This window comes from Gobius niger (genome assembly GCF_951799975.1).
Source record: "Gobius niger genome assembly, chromosome: 1".
In the NCBI taxonomy this organism is placed as follows: domain Eukaryota; kingdom Metazoa; phylum Chordata; class Actinopteri; order Gobiiformes; family Gobiidae; genus Gobius; species Gobius niger.
In genome coordinates this window covers 74516568-74535697 of record NC_136852.1, presented here as the reverse complement: position 1 = coordinate 74535697, position 19130 = coordinate 74516568, and the positions used below count along the sequence as shown (strand labels likewise).

General features: G+C 40.6%; 1 protein-coding gene across 1 annotated transcript; it reads left to right on the top strand.

The window, feature by feature from the left end:
* Nucleotides 1-1342: 1342 nt before the first annotated feature.
* On the top strand, nt 1343-11388 carry LOC306978879 (nodal homolog; the record flags this gene model as incomplete). Its single annotated transcript, XM_079577580.1, has 6 exons — nt 1343-1356; nt 1419-1663; nt 4652-4991; nt 5053-5183; nt 9031-9326; nt 11236-11388. The coding sequence occupies 6 exons, from the start codon at nt 1343-1345 to the stop codon at nt 11386-11388; spliced, it is 1179 nt and encodes a 392-aa protein (XP_079433706.1).
* Nucleotides 11389-19130: the final 7742 nt, after the last annotated feature.

The window sequence follows — 19130 nt, the reverse complement described above, 5'->3', positions numbered from 1 at the left end:
GAGGAGAAACATCTAAACTTTCTATAATTAATCCGAAACTACTTTAACAAATGCTGAATTATGAGGATAGATTTCAAATAAGACGTGACGCTGGCCTGTAGGCTGTGAGCTCCAGTCGAGGAGCTTTTAGATTTGGGTAAAGCTGAGCTGGAGAGAAGGTGGTGGAGGTGAAGAGGTCATTTGCTTCAGATCGGAGGAGGGTAACCTCTTAACTCCCGCCTGAACGGAGCACATTTTCTCCAGTTTGGCTTTACCCTAATCAAAAAGCTTCTAGGGGAAAAAGCATCAAAACAGCCACAAATGAGAAGAAAACAAGGATGTGAACGCGACAAAAATGTGACAAAAACACACAAAAAAATGTGACAAAAACTCAACAAAAATTCAACAAAAATTCATCAAAAATGTGACAAAAATTCAACAAAAATGTGACAAAAATTCAACAAAAATGTGACAAAAACTCAACAAAAATGTGAGAAAAATTAAACTAAAAAATTTCAAAAATGTGACAAAAATGTGACAAAAATTCTACTAAAAAATTACAAAAATTCAACAAAAATGTGACAAAAATGTGACAAAAATTCAACAAAAATTCTACTAAAAAATTACAAAAATTCAACAAAAATGTGACAAAAATTCTACTAAAAAATTACAAAAATTCAACAAAAATGTTACAAAAATGTGACAAAAATTCATCAAAAATGTGACAAAAATTCTACTAAAAAATTACAAAAATTCAACAAAAATGTGACAAAAATTCAACAAAAATGTGACAAAAATGTGACAAAAATTCAACAAAAATGTGACAAAAATTCTACTAAAAAATTACAAAAATTCAACAAAAATGTGACAAAAATTCTACTAAAAAATTACAAAAATTCAACAAAAATGTGACAAAAATTCTACTAAAAAATTACAAAAATTCAACAAAAATGTGACAAAAATTCAACAAAAATGTGACAAAAATTCTACTAAAAAATTACAAAAATTCAACAAAAATGTGATGAAAATTCAACAAAAATGTGACAAAAATTCATCAAAAAAATTACAAAAACTCTAAGCTCTAAACTAAAAAATAAAACATAAAAAAGGTGACACAACACAGCAACAACGCGAGGAAAAAGATCAGTTTTGTGGGTCTTAGCTTTCAAATGAAGTGTTTCACAGACCTATATAATGGCCAAAGAGGACAGGAGGCATTTGGTTCAGGCGGGCGGTAAGAGGTTAAAGAGATGAAGAGATGATGAAGAGCAGGCGACGCCTCCATCACTCTCTCCGTCTGAGTCTGGGACTGTGACCTTGCTCCTGCTCCGGCTCCGCACAGTCCCGCCCTCACACCCGGCACATGGGGGGTCAGGGGTCAGCAGCTGGACACTATAAAGCCCGTCTGCTCTCTCCTCTCTGCTCTCATTCCGCTCCAGGACGCCCAGAGGAGCAGCAGCAGCCATGAGCCGCTCCACCATGTTTGTAGTCCTGTGGGTCGGCCTGTTCTCCGGGCTGGGGAGCGGGCAGAGGAACCACCCGGGCGCAGGAGGACACACGCCGGGCACAGAACACCCGCCGGGCTCAGGATACCCGCTGTACATGATGCAGCTGTACCGCGCCTTCACCGAGTCCGAGTCCGAGGTGCCAAACTCCGACTCCGTGCTGAGCCTCACGGCCAGAGGTGAGTCTGGGAACTAACCTGCGAAAAGTGCCCTCCTAAAAACAAGGGAAATAAATCTTAAAATAAGACATTTTGTTTTGTTTTAAGGAAAAAATTCTGCCAACGGGGTCAGTGTTTTTTTCTTGCTAAGAATTCTTATTTCTAGAATATTTTTCTCATCTTAAAACAAGAAAGAAAAACTAAATTTAAGCAAATAAAAAGCTAGATTTAAGCAAAATGTCCTCAGAAAATGGAATAATTTAAGGAAAACATTCTTATTTAGTGAAAAATTGTGGATATTTTACTTAAATGTTGCTTGATTTAAGTAAAATGTTCTAAATTAAGAACATTTTTGAGCAAAATGTTCTTAATAAACACTAATATTTAAGGAAAGTGTTGCCGCGCCCGGAGACCCGCCTCCATGATGTGGAGCCAGGCTGATGGTCAGAATCACCTGCTGGAGGATTCACCTATTGTACATGTTTTTAGTGGTAGACACGGGGAGAACATGCTCCACACAGAAAGGCCCCGTCCTGGTGGGAATCGAACCCGGGACCTTCGAGCTGTGAAGCTGAGGCTCTAACCGCTGTGCCACCGAGCCGCCCACTTTAAAGAATGGAATGTTTTATCTCTCTGTGAGAAGCAGTTCTTACATTAAGAGTTTACTTGCTTAGAATCTGACCTCCATATCTTCAGCTCGGCTTTCCCCAAATCTAAAACCCTCTCGACTGCAGAGCGACAGTGAGGCCTCATTTGAAAGCTAAGACCTGCGAAAGTGATTGTATCTTTTCTGTCACGTTTACGTCACATTTTTGAGGAATTTGTCGTGTTCTCATCTCTTTTTGTCGTGTTTTCATACTTGTTTTTGTCACTATTGATGCTTCTTTGCTAGATTCGGGTAAAGCCGCGCTGGTGAGCCTCAGTCAGGTCTGGTCTGGTCTGGTCTGGTCTGGTCTGCTCTGGTCCTGTTGGGGGCTCTGTTATCAGCGCGCCGCTGTCTTTACGATCCGTCCCAGTGTCGGATGCTGATTGGACTTTAAAGGGCCCGTTGTGTTTTATGTGTGGTATGCTTTGGCAGGGGGGGGGGGGGGGGTTGTATATTGGCCCTCAGACACCGAGGGGGGGGGGGGAGGTCAATTCACATCCTGTGTCGGCACCTCCCTCTGCACTGGCCCCACATTTGTCCAGGAACCACACGGACGGAGCAGCCGGGAAACGATCCTGTGTTTCCTCAGTCGTTTGGATTTAATGCCAGTTTGAATCTAAAATAATGTTTTTAATGACTTTTTAGTCCTTTATTTTTACTATAGGCCAGTGTGACGTCTCATACCTTCAAAAAACAGTTTAAATACCGAACTTCCTGCTTTTTTGTTGCTGTGTTGTGTCACCTTTTGTATGTTTTTTTTTTTCATTTTTCTTTTTTTGTTGTCTGAGTTTTTGTTGAATTTTTGTTGAATTTTTGTTGAGTTTTTGTCACATTTTTGTTGAATTTTTGTCACATTTTTGTTGAATTTTTGTTGAATTTTTGTTGAATTTTTGTCACTTTTTGTTGAATTTTTGTGATTTTTTTGTTGAATTTTTGTCACTTTTTGTTGAGTTTTTGTTGAATTTTTGTCACATTTTTGTTGAGTTTTTGTCACATTTTTGTTGAGTTTTTGTTGAATTTTTGTTGAATTTTTGTTGAATTTTTGTCACTTTTTGTTGAATTTTTGTGATTTTTTTGTTGAATTTTTGTTGAATTATTGTTGAATTTCTGTTGAATTTTTGTCACATTTTGGTTGAATTTTTGTCACATTTTGTTGAATTTTTGTCACATTTTGTTGAATTTTTGTCACTTTTTGGTTGAATTTGTGTCACTTTTTTGTCACATTTTTGTCACATTTTTGTTGAATTTTTGTCACTTTTTGGTTGAATTTTTGTCACTTTTTGGTTGAATTTTTGTCACTTTTTTGTCACATTTTTGTTGAATTTTTGTCACTTTTTGGTTGAATTTTTGTCACTTTTTGGTTGAATTTTTGTCACATTTTTGTTGAATTTTTGTCACTTTTTGGTTGAATTTTTGTCACTTTTTGGTTGAATTTTTGTCACATTTTTGTTGAATTTTTGTCACTTTTTTGTCACATTTTTGTTGAATTTTTGTCACATTTTTGTTGAATTTTTGTCACTTTTTGGTTGAATTTTTGTCACTTTTTGGTTGAATTTTTGTCACATTTTTGTTGAATTTTTGTCACATTTTGGTTGAATTTTTGTTGAATTTTTGTTGAATTTTTGTCACATTTTTGTCACATTTTTGTCACATTTTTGTCACATTTTTGTCACATTTTGTTGAATTTTTGTGATTTTTTTTGTTGAATTTTTGTCACATTTTTGTCACTTTTTTGTTGAGTTTTTGTTGAATTTTTGTTGAGTTTTTGTTGAATTTTTGTTGAATTTTTGTCACTTTTTGGTTGAATTTTTGTCACTTTTTGGTTGAATTTTTGTCACATTTTGGTTGAGTTTTTGTTGAATTTTTGTTGAATTTTTGTCACATTTTGGTTGATTTTTTGTCACTTTTTGGTTGAATTTTTGTCACTTTTTGATTGAATTTTTGTCACATTTTGGTTGAGTTTTTGTCACATTTTTGTTGAATTTTTGTCACTTTTTGGTTGAATTTTTGTGATTTTTTTTGTTGAATTTTTGTTGAATTTTTGTTCGGCTGCTTGTATCCATGATCTCGTCCTTCCGGTCATTACCCAGATCTCATGACCATCGGTGAGGAACGTAGATGGACTCAGCTCCTTCTTCACCACGACAGTCCGATCCGTTTACTTGATACTTGAACTCCTCCACCTGAAGGACTTAAGGACTCCCCTCCGACCTGAAGAGGGGAAGCTCCTTTGAGAATGAGATTATTTCCTTCTAAGGCACTCGAAAACATTTGATCAGACTCAGTTCCTCCACGTTCTCCGTAGATACATCAGTTCTGGAGAAGGTTCACCCCCCCCTCTCTCTCTCTCTCTCTCTCTCCAGGCTGCACTCAAGTCGGAGACCGCTGGACCATGACCTTCGACCTCTCCTCCGTCCCCGCCGGTGACCTCCTCCAGCGGGCGGAGCTGCGCGTCCGCCTCCCCGCCTTCTCCGCCTCCCGCCGCGCCTCCGTGGAGCTGCACCACTCCAGCCCGCCGGGCCCCCCGAGCCTGTGGGGAACCCTGGACACGCCCCCCTCCCGCAGCAGGTCCTCGTGGAAGGTCTTCAACGTGACGGCCCTGCTGAGGGAGCGGCGGGACCGGGAGGGGGGGGGGCCTCAGCGGGGACGGGTCGGGGGAGCCGGACGAGGCGAGCGGGGCCGGGGGCCGGGGGCGGGTGTTCGGTCGCGAGGCGCGGAGGGAGTACGGGACCTCGAACGCGGTGACCTTGGTGATCTTCTCCAGGCTCCGCGGCCCCCCCACGGCGGGACGGCCGGCCTACAGCCTGATCCGGACCGTGGAGAGCTCCAAGTACGTGGGACGGTCCCGGAGGGGGAGGCCGGGCAGGAGGAGCAAGAGGAACAGGCTGGAAGACGGTGAGTTACTGAGAGGTACTTTGAGGAACCTCTTTGAGCTTTGTATCGATCTTAGACAGAGCCGTGGGAAGATGTTTTAGTTAGGGGGCGCTGAGGGACAAAATGTACCCCCAAAATACTTTTTCTGTGCATAAATCCTATTTATTAACCTCTTAACTCCCTCTTAACTACCGAGAGCATTTTCTCCAGTTCAGCTTTACCCAAATCCTGTAGGCCAGTGTTACGCCTCATTTGAAAGCTAAGACCTACAAAACTCATCAGAATGGATCTTTTCCCTCACGTCCTCAGATTTTTTTCCCATCATTTTTTGGGGGGTTTTCAACTCATTTTTGTAGCTTTTTTGTTAAATTTTTGTCAATTTTTTCACCATTTTTTCGTCCATTTTTTGTAACATTTTTGTCATTTTTTTGTACATTTTTTTGCATATTTTTTGTGACATTTTGCCACTTTTTCATCATTGTTTGTCATTTTTTTTGTCAAATTTTTGTCCATTTTTTATCAAATTTTTTACCACTTTTTCATCATTTTTTCATCATTTTTTGGTCAATTTTTTCCGTTTTTTGTCATTTTTTTCATCATTTTTTGGTAAATTTTTGGTAAATTTTTCGTAATTTCTTTGTCAATTGTTTTGTCAATTATTTGTGACATTAGGGTAACATTTTGTACATTTTTTGTAAATTTTTTTGACATTTTTGCCACTTTTTCATAATATTTTCATAATTTTTTGTTATTTTTTTAATACATTTTTTATCATTTATTTGTACATTTTTTGTCATTTTTTTGTAAATTTTTTGTGACATTTTTGCCATTTTTTCATCATTTTTTTGTCATTTTTTGATCAACTTTTGTCAATTTTTTGCTATTTTTTTGTTATTTTTTAGTCATTTTTTGTCTATTTTTTTGTCCGTTTTTTTGTCACTTTTTTGTCACTTTTTTGTCACTTTTTTGTCATATCTTCATCATTGTTTTCGTCTCAGTTCTGTCGACCTACAAAACTAGATGGATCTTTTTCCTCACGTCAGATTTTTTTTCATCACTTTTTTTGTTGGGCAGTCGTCTCATTTTTGTCAAATTCTTCTCATTTTTTCGTCAATTTTTTCTCAATTTGTTGTCAAATTTTTGTCCATTTTTGTCAAATTTTCGTGACTTTTTCGTGACTTTTTCGTGAAATGATTCCCATTTTTTTGTCCAATTCTTCTCATTTTTTCGGCCATTTTTTCCTCAATTTTTCGTCAAATTTTTCTCAATTTTTTGTCAAATTTGTGTCATTTTTTCGTCAAATTATTCATTTTTTTTTGTCAAATTCTTATCACTTTTTTGTCCATTTTTTTCTCATTTTTTGTCAATGTTTTCTCACTTTTGTCACATTTCCATCATTGTTTTCGTCTCAGTTTTGTTGCTATTTTCACAGCTTTTTTCCAGAAGCTTTTGGATTGGGGTAAAGCCAAACTGGAGAAAATGTGCTCGGTTCAGGTGGGAGTTAAGGGGTTAATATTGCCTGCCAGGGGGTGCTGCAGCGCCCTCAGCACCCTGGGTTCCCACGGCCTTGATCTTAGAACCAGGAAACCGATTCATAATGTTCATTCAGTCCTTTTCCTTCCATTTCATTTGCATTTGTTTGAGGTGAAACAACCAAGAAACTTCCTTTAACGACAAAAGGGCAGAAATAAAAACTTTCCCCATTTTTAACTAAGTCTTTACACATTTTTCCTAAAACTTTCTCCAATTTTTTTTTTTTTTTTGACACATTTACCCCAGTTTTTCCACATTTTCATCTTATTTTTTCGCTTTTTTTCCTTTTAAATTTTGATTAAACCTCTTAACTCCCGCCTGAACCGAGAGCATTTTCTCCAGTTCAGCTTTACCCAAATCCTGTAGGCCAGTTTAACGCCTCATTTGAAAGCTAAGACCTACAAAACTCATCTAAATGGATCTTTTTCCTCACGTCATCAGGTTTTTTTTCCCATCATTTTTTTCGGGTATTCAACTCATTTTTGTTTCACTTTTTGTCAAATTTTTGTGACATTTTTGACACTTTTTCATAATTTTTTTGTCATTTTTTGTTATTTTTTTGTCACTTTTTTGTCACATTTCCATCATTGTTTTCGTCTCAGTTCTGTCTCTATTTTCTCACCTTTTTTCCAGAAGCTTCTGGATTGGGGTAAAGCCAAACTGGAGAAAATGTGCTCGGTTCAGGTGGGAGTTAGGGGTTAAAGATGCACTATGCCATTTATGAAGTGAAAAAATAAATCTTAAAGTCTGTAATATTGCAAAATGAGGAGGGCCTGAGCAAAATTTCAAAAGTCAACAATCAAGCTCCGCCCCCCTCCCTCCTGATTGGACCTGACAGGCCGGTTCACTGAGAAGCTCGTTTGATTGGTCAAAGTGAAAGCCCAGGGATTCTCGTTAGTTGCTGAAATCATCATTTAAAAATAATACTATAATTTAATATTACTTAGCGTCATGACAGATTTCAGGACAAGGCCTCTAATATATGCAATCTAACTCCCACCTGAACCGAGCACATTTTCTCCAGTTTGGCTTTACCCCAATCCAAAAGCTTCTGGAAAAAAGGTGAAAATAGCAACAAAACTGAGACGAAAACAATGATGGAAATGTGAAAAAAGTGAGAAAACATTGGCAAAAAAGTGATGAAAAGTGGAGGAAAAAGTGGCAAAAATGTCACAAGAAATGGACAAGAAATTGACGAAAAATGTCAAAAATTTGATTTTAAAAAATGACGAAAAAATGACAAAAATGTGACAAAATGTTGGAAAAAAAATACAAAAATATGATAAAAATTGCCCCAAAAAAATGACAAAAATGTGATAAAAAATGGTTTAAAAAAATAACAAAAAAGTAAAAAAAAAAAGAGTTGAATACCCAACAAAAAAATGATGGAATAAAAATCTGATGACGTGAGGAAAAAGATCCTCTCGGTTCAGGCGGGAGTTAAGAGGTTAACTGCAAAGAAAAATTAAGAATGGATCTACGGAATATTAAATCATAATAATAATCATATATTTTCGGCATATTTTGTTGCTTCGTCGCTAAGTGAGAAACGTTTAGATTTGGGTAAATCCGAACTGAAGAAACAGTGAGCCTCAGTCCCTGATGTAGTGGCCTGAACCGAGAGCATTTTCTCCAGTTCAGCTTTACCCCAATCCAACAGCTTCTGGAAAAAAGGTGTGAAAATAGCAACAAAACTGAGACGAAAACAATGATGGAAATGTGACAAAAAAGTGACAAAAATTTGATTAAAAAATGACGAAAAAATGACAAAATGTTGGGGGAAAAAATGCAAAAATATGATAAAAATTTGCCAAAATATGATAAAAAATTGTCCAAAAAAATTACAAAAAATTGACAAAAAATGACAAAAAAAATGTCACTGGCCTACAGGCGTTACACTGTAGGCCAGTGTAACACCTCATTTGAAAGCTAAAACCTACAAAACTCATCTAAATGGATCTTTTTCCTCACATCAGATTTTTTTCATCACTTTTTTGTTGGGCAGTCTTCTCATTTTGTCAGATTTTCGTGACTTTTTTGTCACTTTTTGTCCATTTTTTCTCAATTTTTCGTAATTTTTTTCTCACTTTTTGGTCAATTTTTGGTGAATTTTTTCTCACTTTTTTCACATTTTTTCATCCTTGTTTTCGTCTCAGTTTTGTTGCTGTTTTTACACCTTTTTTCCAGAAGCTTTTAGATTGGGGTAAAGCTGGAGAAACAGTGCTCGGTTCCGATGGGGGCTCGAGGTTAATCCTGAGCCTCTCTCCCTGCTGTAGTGGCATTAATGAGCAGACAGGGGGCGCTGTGAGCTGATGGACAGTTGTGTTGTGTGCAGTGGTGAACCAGAGGCTGCGCGGGGCGGAGGGGGCGGTTCCCACAGGGGCCCCGGAGGAGGGCGGCCCTCGCGCCGGCCCCCGCGCCGGCCCCCTCGCCGGCCCCCGCGCCGGCCCCCTCGCCGGCCCCCTCGCCGGGCCCCGGTGCCGGCGGGTGGACATGTGGGTGGACTTCGACCACATCGGCTGGGACGCCTGGATCGTCCACCCCAAACGCTTCAACGCCTACCGCTGTGAGGGGGCGTGTCCCACCCCCCTGGACGAGTCCTTCAGCCCCACCAACCACGCCTACATGCAGGTACACGCCCACTTTACAGCCACACCCACTTTAAAAACACGCCTACATGCAGGTACACGCCCACTTTATAACCACGCCTACATGCAGGTACACGCCCACTTTATAACCACACCCCCTGGACGAGTCCTTCAGCCCCACCAACCACGCCTACATGCAGGTACACGCCCACTTTATAACCACGCCTACATGCAGGTACCCGCCCACTTTACAACCACGCCTACATGCAGGTACACGCCCACTTTACAACCACGCCCACTTTATAACCACGCCTACATGCAGGTACACGCCCACTTTATAACCACGCCCACTTTACAGCCACGCCTACATGCAGGTACACGCCCACTTTACAACCACACCCACTTTACAGCCACGCCTACATGCAGGTACACGCCCACTTTATAACCACACCCACTTTACAGCCACGCCTACATGTAGGTACACGCCCACTTTACAGCCACGCCCCCTTTACAACCACGCCTACATGCAGGTACACGCCCACTTTACAGCCACGCCCACTTTACAACCACACCCCCCTGGACGAGTCCTTCAGCCCCACCAACCACGCCTACATGCAGGTACACGCCCACTTTACAGCCACGCCCACTTTACACCACGCCTACATGCAGGTACACGCCCACTTTACAGCCACGCCCCCTTTACACCACGCCTACATGCAGGTACACGCCCACTTTACAGCCACGCCCCCTTTACAACCACGCCTACATGCAGGTACACGCCCACTTTACAGCCACGCCCACTTTACAACCACGCCTACATGCAGGTACACGCCCACTTTACAACCACGCCCACTTTATAACCACACCCCCCTGGACGAGTCCTTCAGCCCCACCAACCACGCCTACATGCAGGTACACGCCCACTTTACAGCCACGCCCACTTTACAGCCACGCCTACATGCAGGTACACGCCCATTTTACAGCCACGCCCACTTTACAGCCACGCCTACATGCAGGTACACGCCCACTTTACAACCACGCCCACTTTACAACCACACCCCCCTGGACGAGTCCTTCAGCCCCACCAACCATGCCTACATGCAGGTACACGCCCACTTTACAGCCACGCCCACTTTATAACCACGCCTACATGCAGGTACACGCCCACTTTACAGCCACGCCCACTTTATAACCACGCCTACATGCAGGTACACGCCCACTTTACAGCCACGCCCACTTTATAACCACGCCTACATGCAGGTACGGGGACACGCCCACTTTACAGCCACACCCACTTTACAAACACGCCTACATGCAGGTACGGGGACACGCCCACTTTACAGCCACACCCACTTTACAAACACGCCTACATGCAGGAATAGGACAGATGTTCATGTATCTGCCTGGTGTCTCCTGATGTTTTGTCCCTTTTTTTCATCCATTTTTCTCAAATTTTCGTAAATGTTTTCGTCACTTTTTTGTCAATTTTTTCTCATTTTTTTGTAAATTTTTCGTAAATTTTTCGTAAAAAAAATCTCATTTTTTGTCCATTTTCTCTCCGTTTTTCGTACATTTTTTGTCAAATTTTTGTCACTTTTTTTCATCAATTTTTCTCAATTTTTCGTGAAAATTTTCTCACTTTTTGGTCAAATTTTTGTCCGTTTTTTGTCACTTTTTGTCACTTTTCCTTTACAACCACGCCTACATGCAGGTACTTGACTGATGTTCATGTATCTGCCTGGTTTCTGCTGATGTTCATGTCTCTGCCTGGTTTCTCCTGATGTTCATGTGTCTGCCTGGTTTCTCCTGATGTTCATGTGTCTGCCTGGTTTCTCCTGATGTTCATGTGTCTGGTTTCTCCTGATGTTCATGTCTCTGCCTGGTTTCTCCTGATGTTCACGTGTCTCTCTGGTTTCTCCTGATGTTCACGTGTCCCCCTGCTGTTCCCCCAGAGCCTGGTGCTCCTCCACCAGCCCGACAGGGTGAGCTGCCCCTCCTGTGTGCCCACGCGCCTCAGCCCGCTCTCCATGCTCTACTACGAGAACGACGACCTCACCCTGAGGCACCACGAGGACATGATGGTGGAGGAGTGTGGCTGTCACTGACCCACTGTGAGCTCCAGGACCTTCAGTCAGGGCTGTCACTGACCCACGCTGAGCTCCAGGACCTTCAGTCAGGGCTGTCAGGACCCACGCTGAGCTCCAGGACCTTCAGTCAGGGCTGTCACTGACCCACGCTGAGCTCCAGGACCTTCAGTCAGGGCTGTCACTGACCCACGCTGAGCTCCAGGACCTTCAGTCAGGGCTGTCACTGACCCACGCTGAGCTCCAGGACCTTCAGTCAGGGCTGTCAGGACCCACTGTGAGCTCCAGGACCTTCAGTCAGGGCTGTCACTGACCCACGCTGAGCTCCAGGACCTTCAGTCAGGGCTGTCACTGACCCACGCTGAGCTCCAGGACCTTCAGTCAGGGCTGTCACTGACCCACGCTGAGCTCCAGGACCTTCAGTCAGGGCTGTCAGGACCCACGCTGAGCTCCAGGACCTTCAGTCAGGGCTGTCACTGACCCACGCTGAGCTCCAGGACCTTCAGTCAGGGCTGTCACTGACCCACGCTGAGCTCCAGGACCTTCAGTCAGGGCTGTCACTGACCCACGCTGAGCTCCAGGACCTTCAGTCAGGGCTGTCACTGACCCACGCTGAGCTCCAGGACCTTCAGTCAGGGCTGTCACTGACCCACGCTGAGCTCCAGGACCTTCAGTCAGGGCTGTCAGGACCCACTGTGAGCTCCAGGACCTTCAGTCAGGGCTGTCACTGACCCACGCTGAGCTCCAGGACCTTCAGTCAGGGCTGTCACTGACCCACGCTGAGCTCCAGGACCTTCAGTCAGGGCTGTCACTGACCCACGCTGAGCTCCAGGACCTTCAGTCAGGGCTGTCAGGACCCACGCTGAGCTCCAGGACCTTCAGTCAGGGCTGTCACTGACCCACGCTGAGCTCCAGGACCTTCAGTCAGGGCTGTCACTGACCCACGCTGAGCTCCAGGACCTTCAGTCAGGGCTGTCACTGACCCACGCTGAGCTCCAGGACCTTCAGTCAGGGCTGTCACTGACCCACGCTGAGCTCCAGGACCTTCAGTCAGGGCTGTCAGGACCCACGCTGAGCTCCAGGACCTTCAGTCAGGGCTGTCACTGACCCACGCTGAGCTCCAGGACCTTCAGTCAGGGCTGTCACTGACCCACGCTGAGCTCCAGGACCTTCAGTCAGGGCTGTCACTGACCCACTGTGAGCTCCAGGACCTTCAGTCAGGGCTGTCACTGACCCACGCTGAGCTCCAGGACCTTCAGTCAGGGCTGTCACTGACCCACGCTGAGCTCCAGGACCTTCAGTCAGGGCTGTCACTGACCCACGCTGAGCTCCAGGACCTTCAGTCAGGGCTGTCACTGACCCACGCTGAGCTCCAGGACCTTCAGTCAGGGCTGTCACTGACCCACGCTGAGCTCCAGGACCTTCAGTCAGGGCTGTCACTGACCCACGCTGAGCTCCAGGACCTTCAGTCAGGGCTGTCACTGACCCACGCTGAGCCCCAGGACCTTCAGTCAGGGCTGTCACTGACCCACGCTGAGCTCCAGGACCTTCAGTCAGGGCTGTCACTGACCCACGCTGAGCTCCAGGACCTTCAGTCAGGGCTGTCAGGACCCACGCTGAGCTCCAGGACCTTCAGTCAGGGCTGTCACTGACCCACGCTGAGCTCCAGGACCTTCAGTCAGGGCTGTCACTGACCCACGCTGAGCTCCAGGACCAAGGACCTTCAGGACGGAGATTAAACAACCTATGGAGATGATGGATCACGAAGAACTTTGATCATGTACATAAAGAAAATCAGATTTATATTTGTACTATTTATCTTTTGGATGTATATTTTGTACATAAGATGGAACATTTATTAAACGCTCTTATTGGAACTTCTTTTATTGTGATTTTGTTTTGTTGATTATGGCAAATACCTACTGACCTTAAAGGGGCAGGTTAGCCATGTTATACTCACTACTGCCACCTCTGGTCATACGTGTAACTGCAGCTTCTATATTAAGCTCGTGCATGACGGAGCTTTCTGAGGGATAGGATTTTAGTTGTGGTGAACAGGTCTGAGCTCATTCTACACATGAGGACATGGAGGAACATGTAGGGGAGGAAAATACTTAGTTATAACATTTTAAACTCTGTATAGTCCCTTTAACGTCTTAGTGAAAAGTTAACCTCTTAACTCCCGCCTGAACCGAGAGGATCTTTTTCCTCACGTCATCACATTTTTTTTCCATCATTTTTTTTGCAGGGTATTCAACTCATTTTTGTAACTTTTTTAGTAATTTTTTTTGGTAATTTTATTTGTAATTTTTTGTCAAATTTTTTATCACATTTTGGTCATTTTTTTGTTACATTTTTTTTTCATTTTTTCATCAATTTTATATGAAATTTTTGTCATTTTTTTGTTACATTTTTGTCACATTTTTTGTAATTTTTTGGTACATTTTTTGTCAATTTTTTTTGGATTTTTTGTCAAATTTTTGTCATTTTTTCACATTTTTTTGTCACATTTTTTTCATTTTTTCATCAATTTTATATTATTTTTTTGTAATTTTTTTGTTATTTTTTTATCATTATTTTTTTTATTTTTTGGTCATTTTTTTGTCACATTTTTGCCACTTTTTCATCAATTTTTCCTCACTTTTTTGTCAATGTTTTCTCACTTTTTTGTCACATTTCCATCATTGTTTTCGTCTCAGTTTTGTTGCTTTTTCCACACCTTTTTTCCAGAAGCTTTTGGATTGGGGTAAAGCCAAACTGCAGAAAATGTGCTCGGTTCAGGTGGGGGTTAAGGGGTTAAAGTGAATATGATCCGCTCCACATTTTTCATACATTTTTCCTATGACAAGTGTGATGTAGATTCCGTTACGTGACTGAGGGAAAGCGTAAATCTACAACGGGGTGAGCAGTTCATTTTCACAAGGAGCCACATCAGGAACATGAACCATCTCAGGGAGGGGCCTCCTGGTGGTTCCAGAGTCAGGACTAAACACGCTGAGGCTGGAACAGTCTTCATGAGGCTGAAAACAGATCTTTGTACCCGTGAATACGACTGATAGTATTTTATCTGCACTCTCGCCTTTTATTGTGATCGATTCATTTCATGTTGATGTTTTTATATATATACGATATAAAACATATACTCTGCTCAGTGTTTTAAAGCAGGACAGTCCCACAGTTCTGGAGATTTATTTCATAACTTTGTTGAAAACTGGAATGGAGATCGGTCCAGGTGGGGCTCTCTGTTTGGACAGGAATTCTTTTAATGATTGGACATGGACCGGACCTTTGGGAGTTTATAACCATAGTGTTTTAAAGAGGGGGTGTTCTGCTTTTTTCAGTCCCACAGCACCAGTCTATATCTCACTACAATGATATGAATGAAACCTTCTGTTTGTCTGTAAATGCAGTAAATTAGAATAACTGCCTTGTATAAAATGTCTCTCTCAAAATGGCTGTAGTGAATGTCTTGAAATAGGCCTCTGTCTCTTTAACCCCTTAACTCCCGCCTGAACCGAGCACATTTTCTCCAGTTTGGCTTTACCCCAATCCAAAAGCTTCTGGAAAAAAGGTGAGAAAATAATGATAAAGATGTGACAAAAAAGTGAGAAAACTAAGACAAAAAACGGACAAAAAATGGACAAAAAAAATGATGAAAAAGTGGCAAAAAATTGAGGAAAAAATAACAAAAAAGTGGCAAAAAAGTGACCAAAAAATGATGAAAAAATGATACAAAAGTGGCAAAAATGTGACAAAAAATGGACAAAAAATGGACAAAAAAAGGACAGAAAAATGACGAAAAATTTACAAAAAAATTGAGGAAAAAATAACAAAAAAGTGGCAAAAAATTGGGAAAAAAGCTGTGAAGATAGCAACAAAACTAAGACGAAAACAATGATGGAAATGTCACAAAAAAGTGACAAAAAATTGATGAAAAAGTGGCAAAATTGACCAAAAAATGACGAAAACTGTGATAAAAATTCAACAGAAAAATAGCAAAAAATTTACGAAAAAATGACAAAAATGTGACAAAAAATTACAAAAAAGTAACATAAATGAGTTGAATACCCAACAAAAAAATGATGGAAAAAGATCCTCTCGGTTCATGCGGGAGTTACGAGGTTAAGAACCTCTGAGCCTTTAGACACGCCCCCTCCACACGCTGTCTGTGGCATCAGTGGGGAGGGGGTTCGTGGTTGGTTACTCGGCTGGTGACGAAAGCTCGGAGGTGTCTCCAGGAGGTGGGGGCGTTCCTAGGAGGACTCAGGCAAACCTATCCCTAAAATGGCCGCCATCAGAGTTTTTACAGATTACTCAGAAATACGTGAATGTGCCAAGGCAACACTTCAGCCATGTTTTTAATGAGGGAGTGACAGAATAACATGATAATACCTCCCCTTTAATGAAGCCAGTTTGAGTTCTAGTCCCCATCTGTATCTGCACTTCATGCTGACCCTGCTGCTTTTGTTATATTGTATTATACATTATCATATGACGTATATTATTAAAATATGTTTTAAAGATCATTTCTTTTTGTAATAATTGTATTGCACATCACAATAATTACACTAACTTTAGACTTTGCTCATATTAACCCCTTACCTCCCACCTGAACCGAGCACATTTTCTCCAGCTTTACCCCAATCCAAAAGCTTCTGGAAAAAAGGTGTGAAAATGGTGACAAAACTGAGACGAAAACAATGATGGAAATGTGACAAAAAGTGAGGAAAAATGGACCAAAAAAATGCGAATAATTTGACGAAAAAATGACAAAAAAATGCCGAAAAAATAACAAAAAGTGGCAAAAAAAATTGACAAAAAAACTGATGAAAAAGTGACAAAAAAGTCACAAAATTTGACAAGAATGTGAGAAAATATGGACGGAAAATGAAGAAAAAATGGACGAAAAAGTGACAAAAAAGTGGCAAAAAATTACAAAAAAAATACAAAAAATGGACGAAAAAATAACAAAAAGTGGCAAAAAATTAACCAAAAACAAATGACTAAAAAGTCACAAAAAAGTCACAAAATTTGACAAAAATGTGAGAAAAATTTGACGAAAAATTAAGATAAAATTTGACAAAAATGAGGCGACTGCCCAACAAAAAAAGTGATGAAAAAAAATCTGATGTGAGGAAAAAGATCAATTTAGTTTTGAGGCGTTACACTGGCCTACAGGATTTGGGTAAAGCTGAACTGGAGAAAATGCTCTCGGTTCAGGCGGGAGTTAAGAGGTTAATGCTTGTGCTCGGTTAAGGCGGGGGTTAAGAGGTTAAACTGAATAAATTAGGAGGTCGTCTTGGTCATATTAATATTGAACTGGTGTTAGCGTAGCATCTGCACGTAGCGCCCCTTCATCGTTTGACATTTAGCTGCTTCACCACAGAACTACAGGCTGGCAGGACGTGAACCTGTGACCCCAGTGCAGTTCTGTGGATTGACTGTGACACTGTGTCCCGGGTCATTAGAGTCGGACTGTTTATCTCAGGGCAATACACAAACCAACGGAGCCGATGAAAAGGCTCTAAAGTAACTGTTACACGACGTTATTGACCTTTAACCCCCGCCTGAACCGAGCACATTTTCTCCAGTTTGGCTTTACCCCAATCCAAAAGCTCCTGGAAAAAAGGTGAGAAAATAACGACGGAACTGAGACGAAAACAATGATGAAGATGTGACAAAAAAGTGAGAAAACTAAGACAAAAAACGGACAAAAAAATGGACAAAAAAAATTACAAAAAATGACAAAAAAATGACAGAAATGTTACAAAAAATGACGAAAAATGTACAAAAAAATGACGAAAAAACAACAAAAAGTGGCACAAAATTGACCAAAAAATGATGAAAAAGTGGAAAAAATGTGATACAAAATTGACAAAAAATGGACAAAAAAATTGACAAAAATGTACAAAAAATGATGAAAAAGTTGCAAAAATGTAACGAAAAATCGACAAAACAATTGACAAAAAACGGACAAAAAATTATGAAAAATGTACAAAAAAATGACAAAAAAATGATGAAAAAGTGGCAAAAATGAGATTAAAAAATGGACAAAAATTTGACAAAAATTTGACAAAAAAAGGACAAATGTGACAAAAAAATTAACCAAAAAGTTACAAAAATGAGTTGAAAACCCCTCCAAAAAATGATGGGAAAAAAATGTGATGGCGATCACAGATGAGTTTTGTAGATCTTAGCTTTCAAATGAGGCGTTACACTGGCCTACAGGATTTGGGTAAAGCTGAACTGGAGAAAATGCTCTCGGTTCAGGCGGGAGTTAAGAGGTTAACCAAATCCAAAAACATAAATGAGACAAGATTCAGCCGTTTTCCTTTGTTTTCCAACTTATTCGTCAATGTCACTTCTTCAGGTTTTAATTTATTTCACCAAAGTCTGGAGACAGAGCATGTTTTAGTGGAGCCTCCCACACTGCTCACCCCGCACTGCTCACCCCACACTGCTCACCCCACACTGCTCAGCCCACACTGCTCACCCCACACTGCTCACCCCACACTGCTCGGTGTCGTTCCTGGAGCATGTTGGGGGATGAAAAGTCAACAAAAACATGAGAAAAACACGGACAAAAAATGATTGAAAAAATAATTTAAAAAAACAACAAAAAAACGACAAAAATGTGGCGACGTGACAAAAAGTTTCCGTCACTTTTGTAGGTCTTAGCTTTCAAATGAGGCGTTACATTGTTGATCTCCAGTCGAGAAGCTTAGATTTGGGTAAAGCCCAGTATAAAAAAACATGAATCTAAAAGGAATTCCGTGGAGTATGGTGTGCCACAAGGTTCAGTTTTGGGACCATTATTATTTATTATTTATATGAATGATTTTGCTTCTGTTTCTACGACCGCCTTTCCCGCTCTTTTTGCTGATGATGCCGATCAAAACAATAATAATAAAAAGTCGAACTGGGGAAAATAAACTCGTTAATGTGAAGGCGGGGGGTCAGAGGTTAAACTCTTAACTTCCACCTGAACCGAGAGGATCTTTTTCCTCACGTCATCACTTTTTTTTTCCATCATTTTTTTGCTGGGTGTTCAACTCATTTTTGTAACTTTGTTGTCATTTTTGTAATTAGTTTTTTTCATTTTTTGTCACATTTTTACAATTTTTTCGTCAATTTTTTGTCACATTTTTTGTCATTTTTTTGTAATTTTGTGTAATTTTTTGTCATTTTTTTCTTCAATTTTTTGTCACATTTTTGTCATTTTTTCGTCACGTTTTTAATTTTTTTGGTCATTTTTTTGTCACATTTTTTCGTAAATTTTTTCTCAAATTTTTGTCACATTTTTGTCACACTTTTGTCATTTTTTGTCACCTTTTGTCATTTGTTCGTGATTTTTTTTAAATCAAATTTTTGTCCTTTTTTTGTCCTTTTTTTGTCACATTTTTATCATTTTTTCGTCAATTTTTTATCAAAATTTTATCACATTTTTGTCACATTTTTTGTAATTTTTTTGTCATTTTTTTCAAATTTTTCGTCATTTTTTTCAAATTTTTTTGTCATTTTTTTATCACATTTTTGTCACATTTTTTGTAACTTTTTTGTAACTTTTTGTCACATTTTTGTCATTTTTTCGTCAATTTTTTATCCATTTTTTATCACATTTTTATCACATTTTTGTCACATTTTTTGTATTTTTTTGTCACATTTTTGTCACATTTTTGTCATTTTTTTATCACATTTTTGTCACTTTTTCGTCACATTTCCATCATTGTTTTCGTCTCAGTTTTGTTGCTATTTTCACAGCT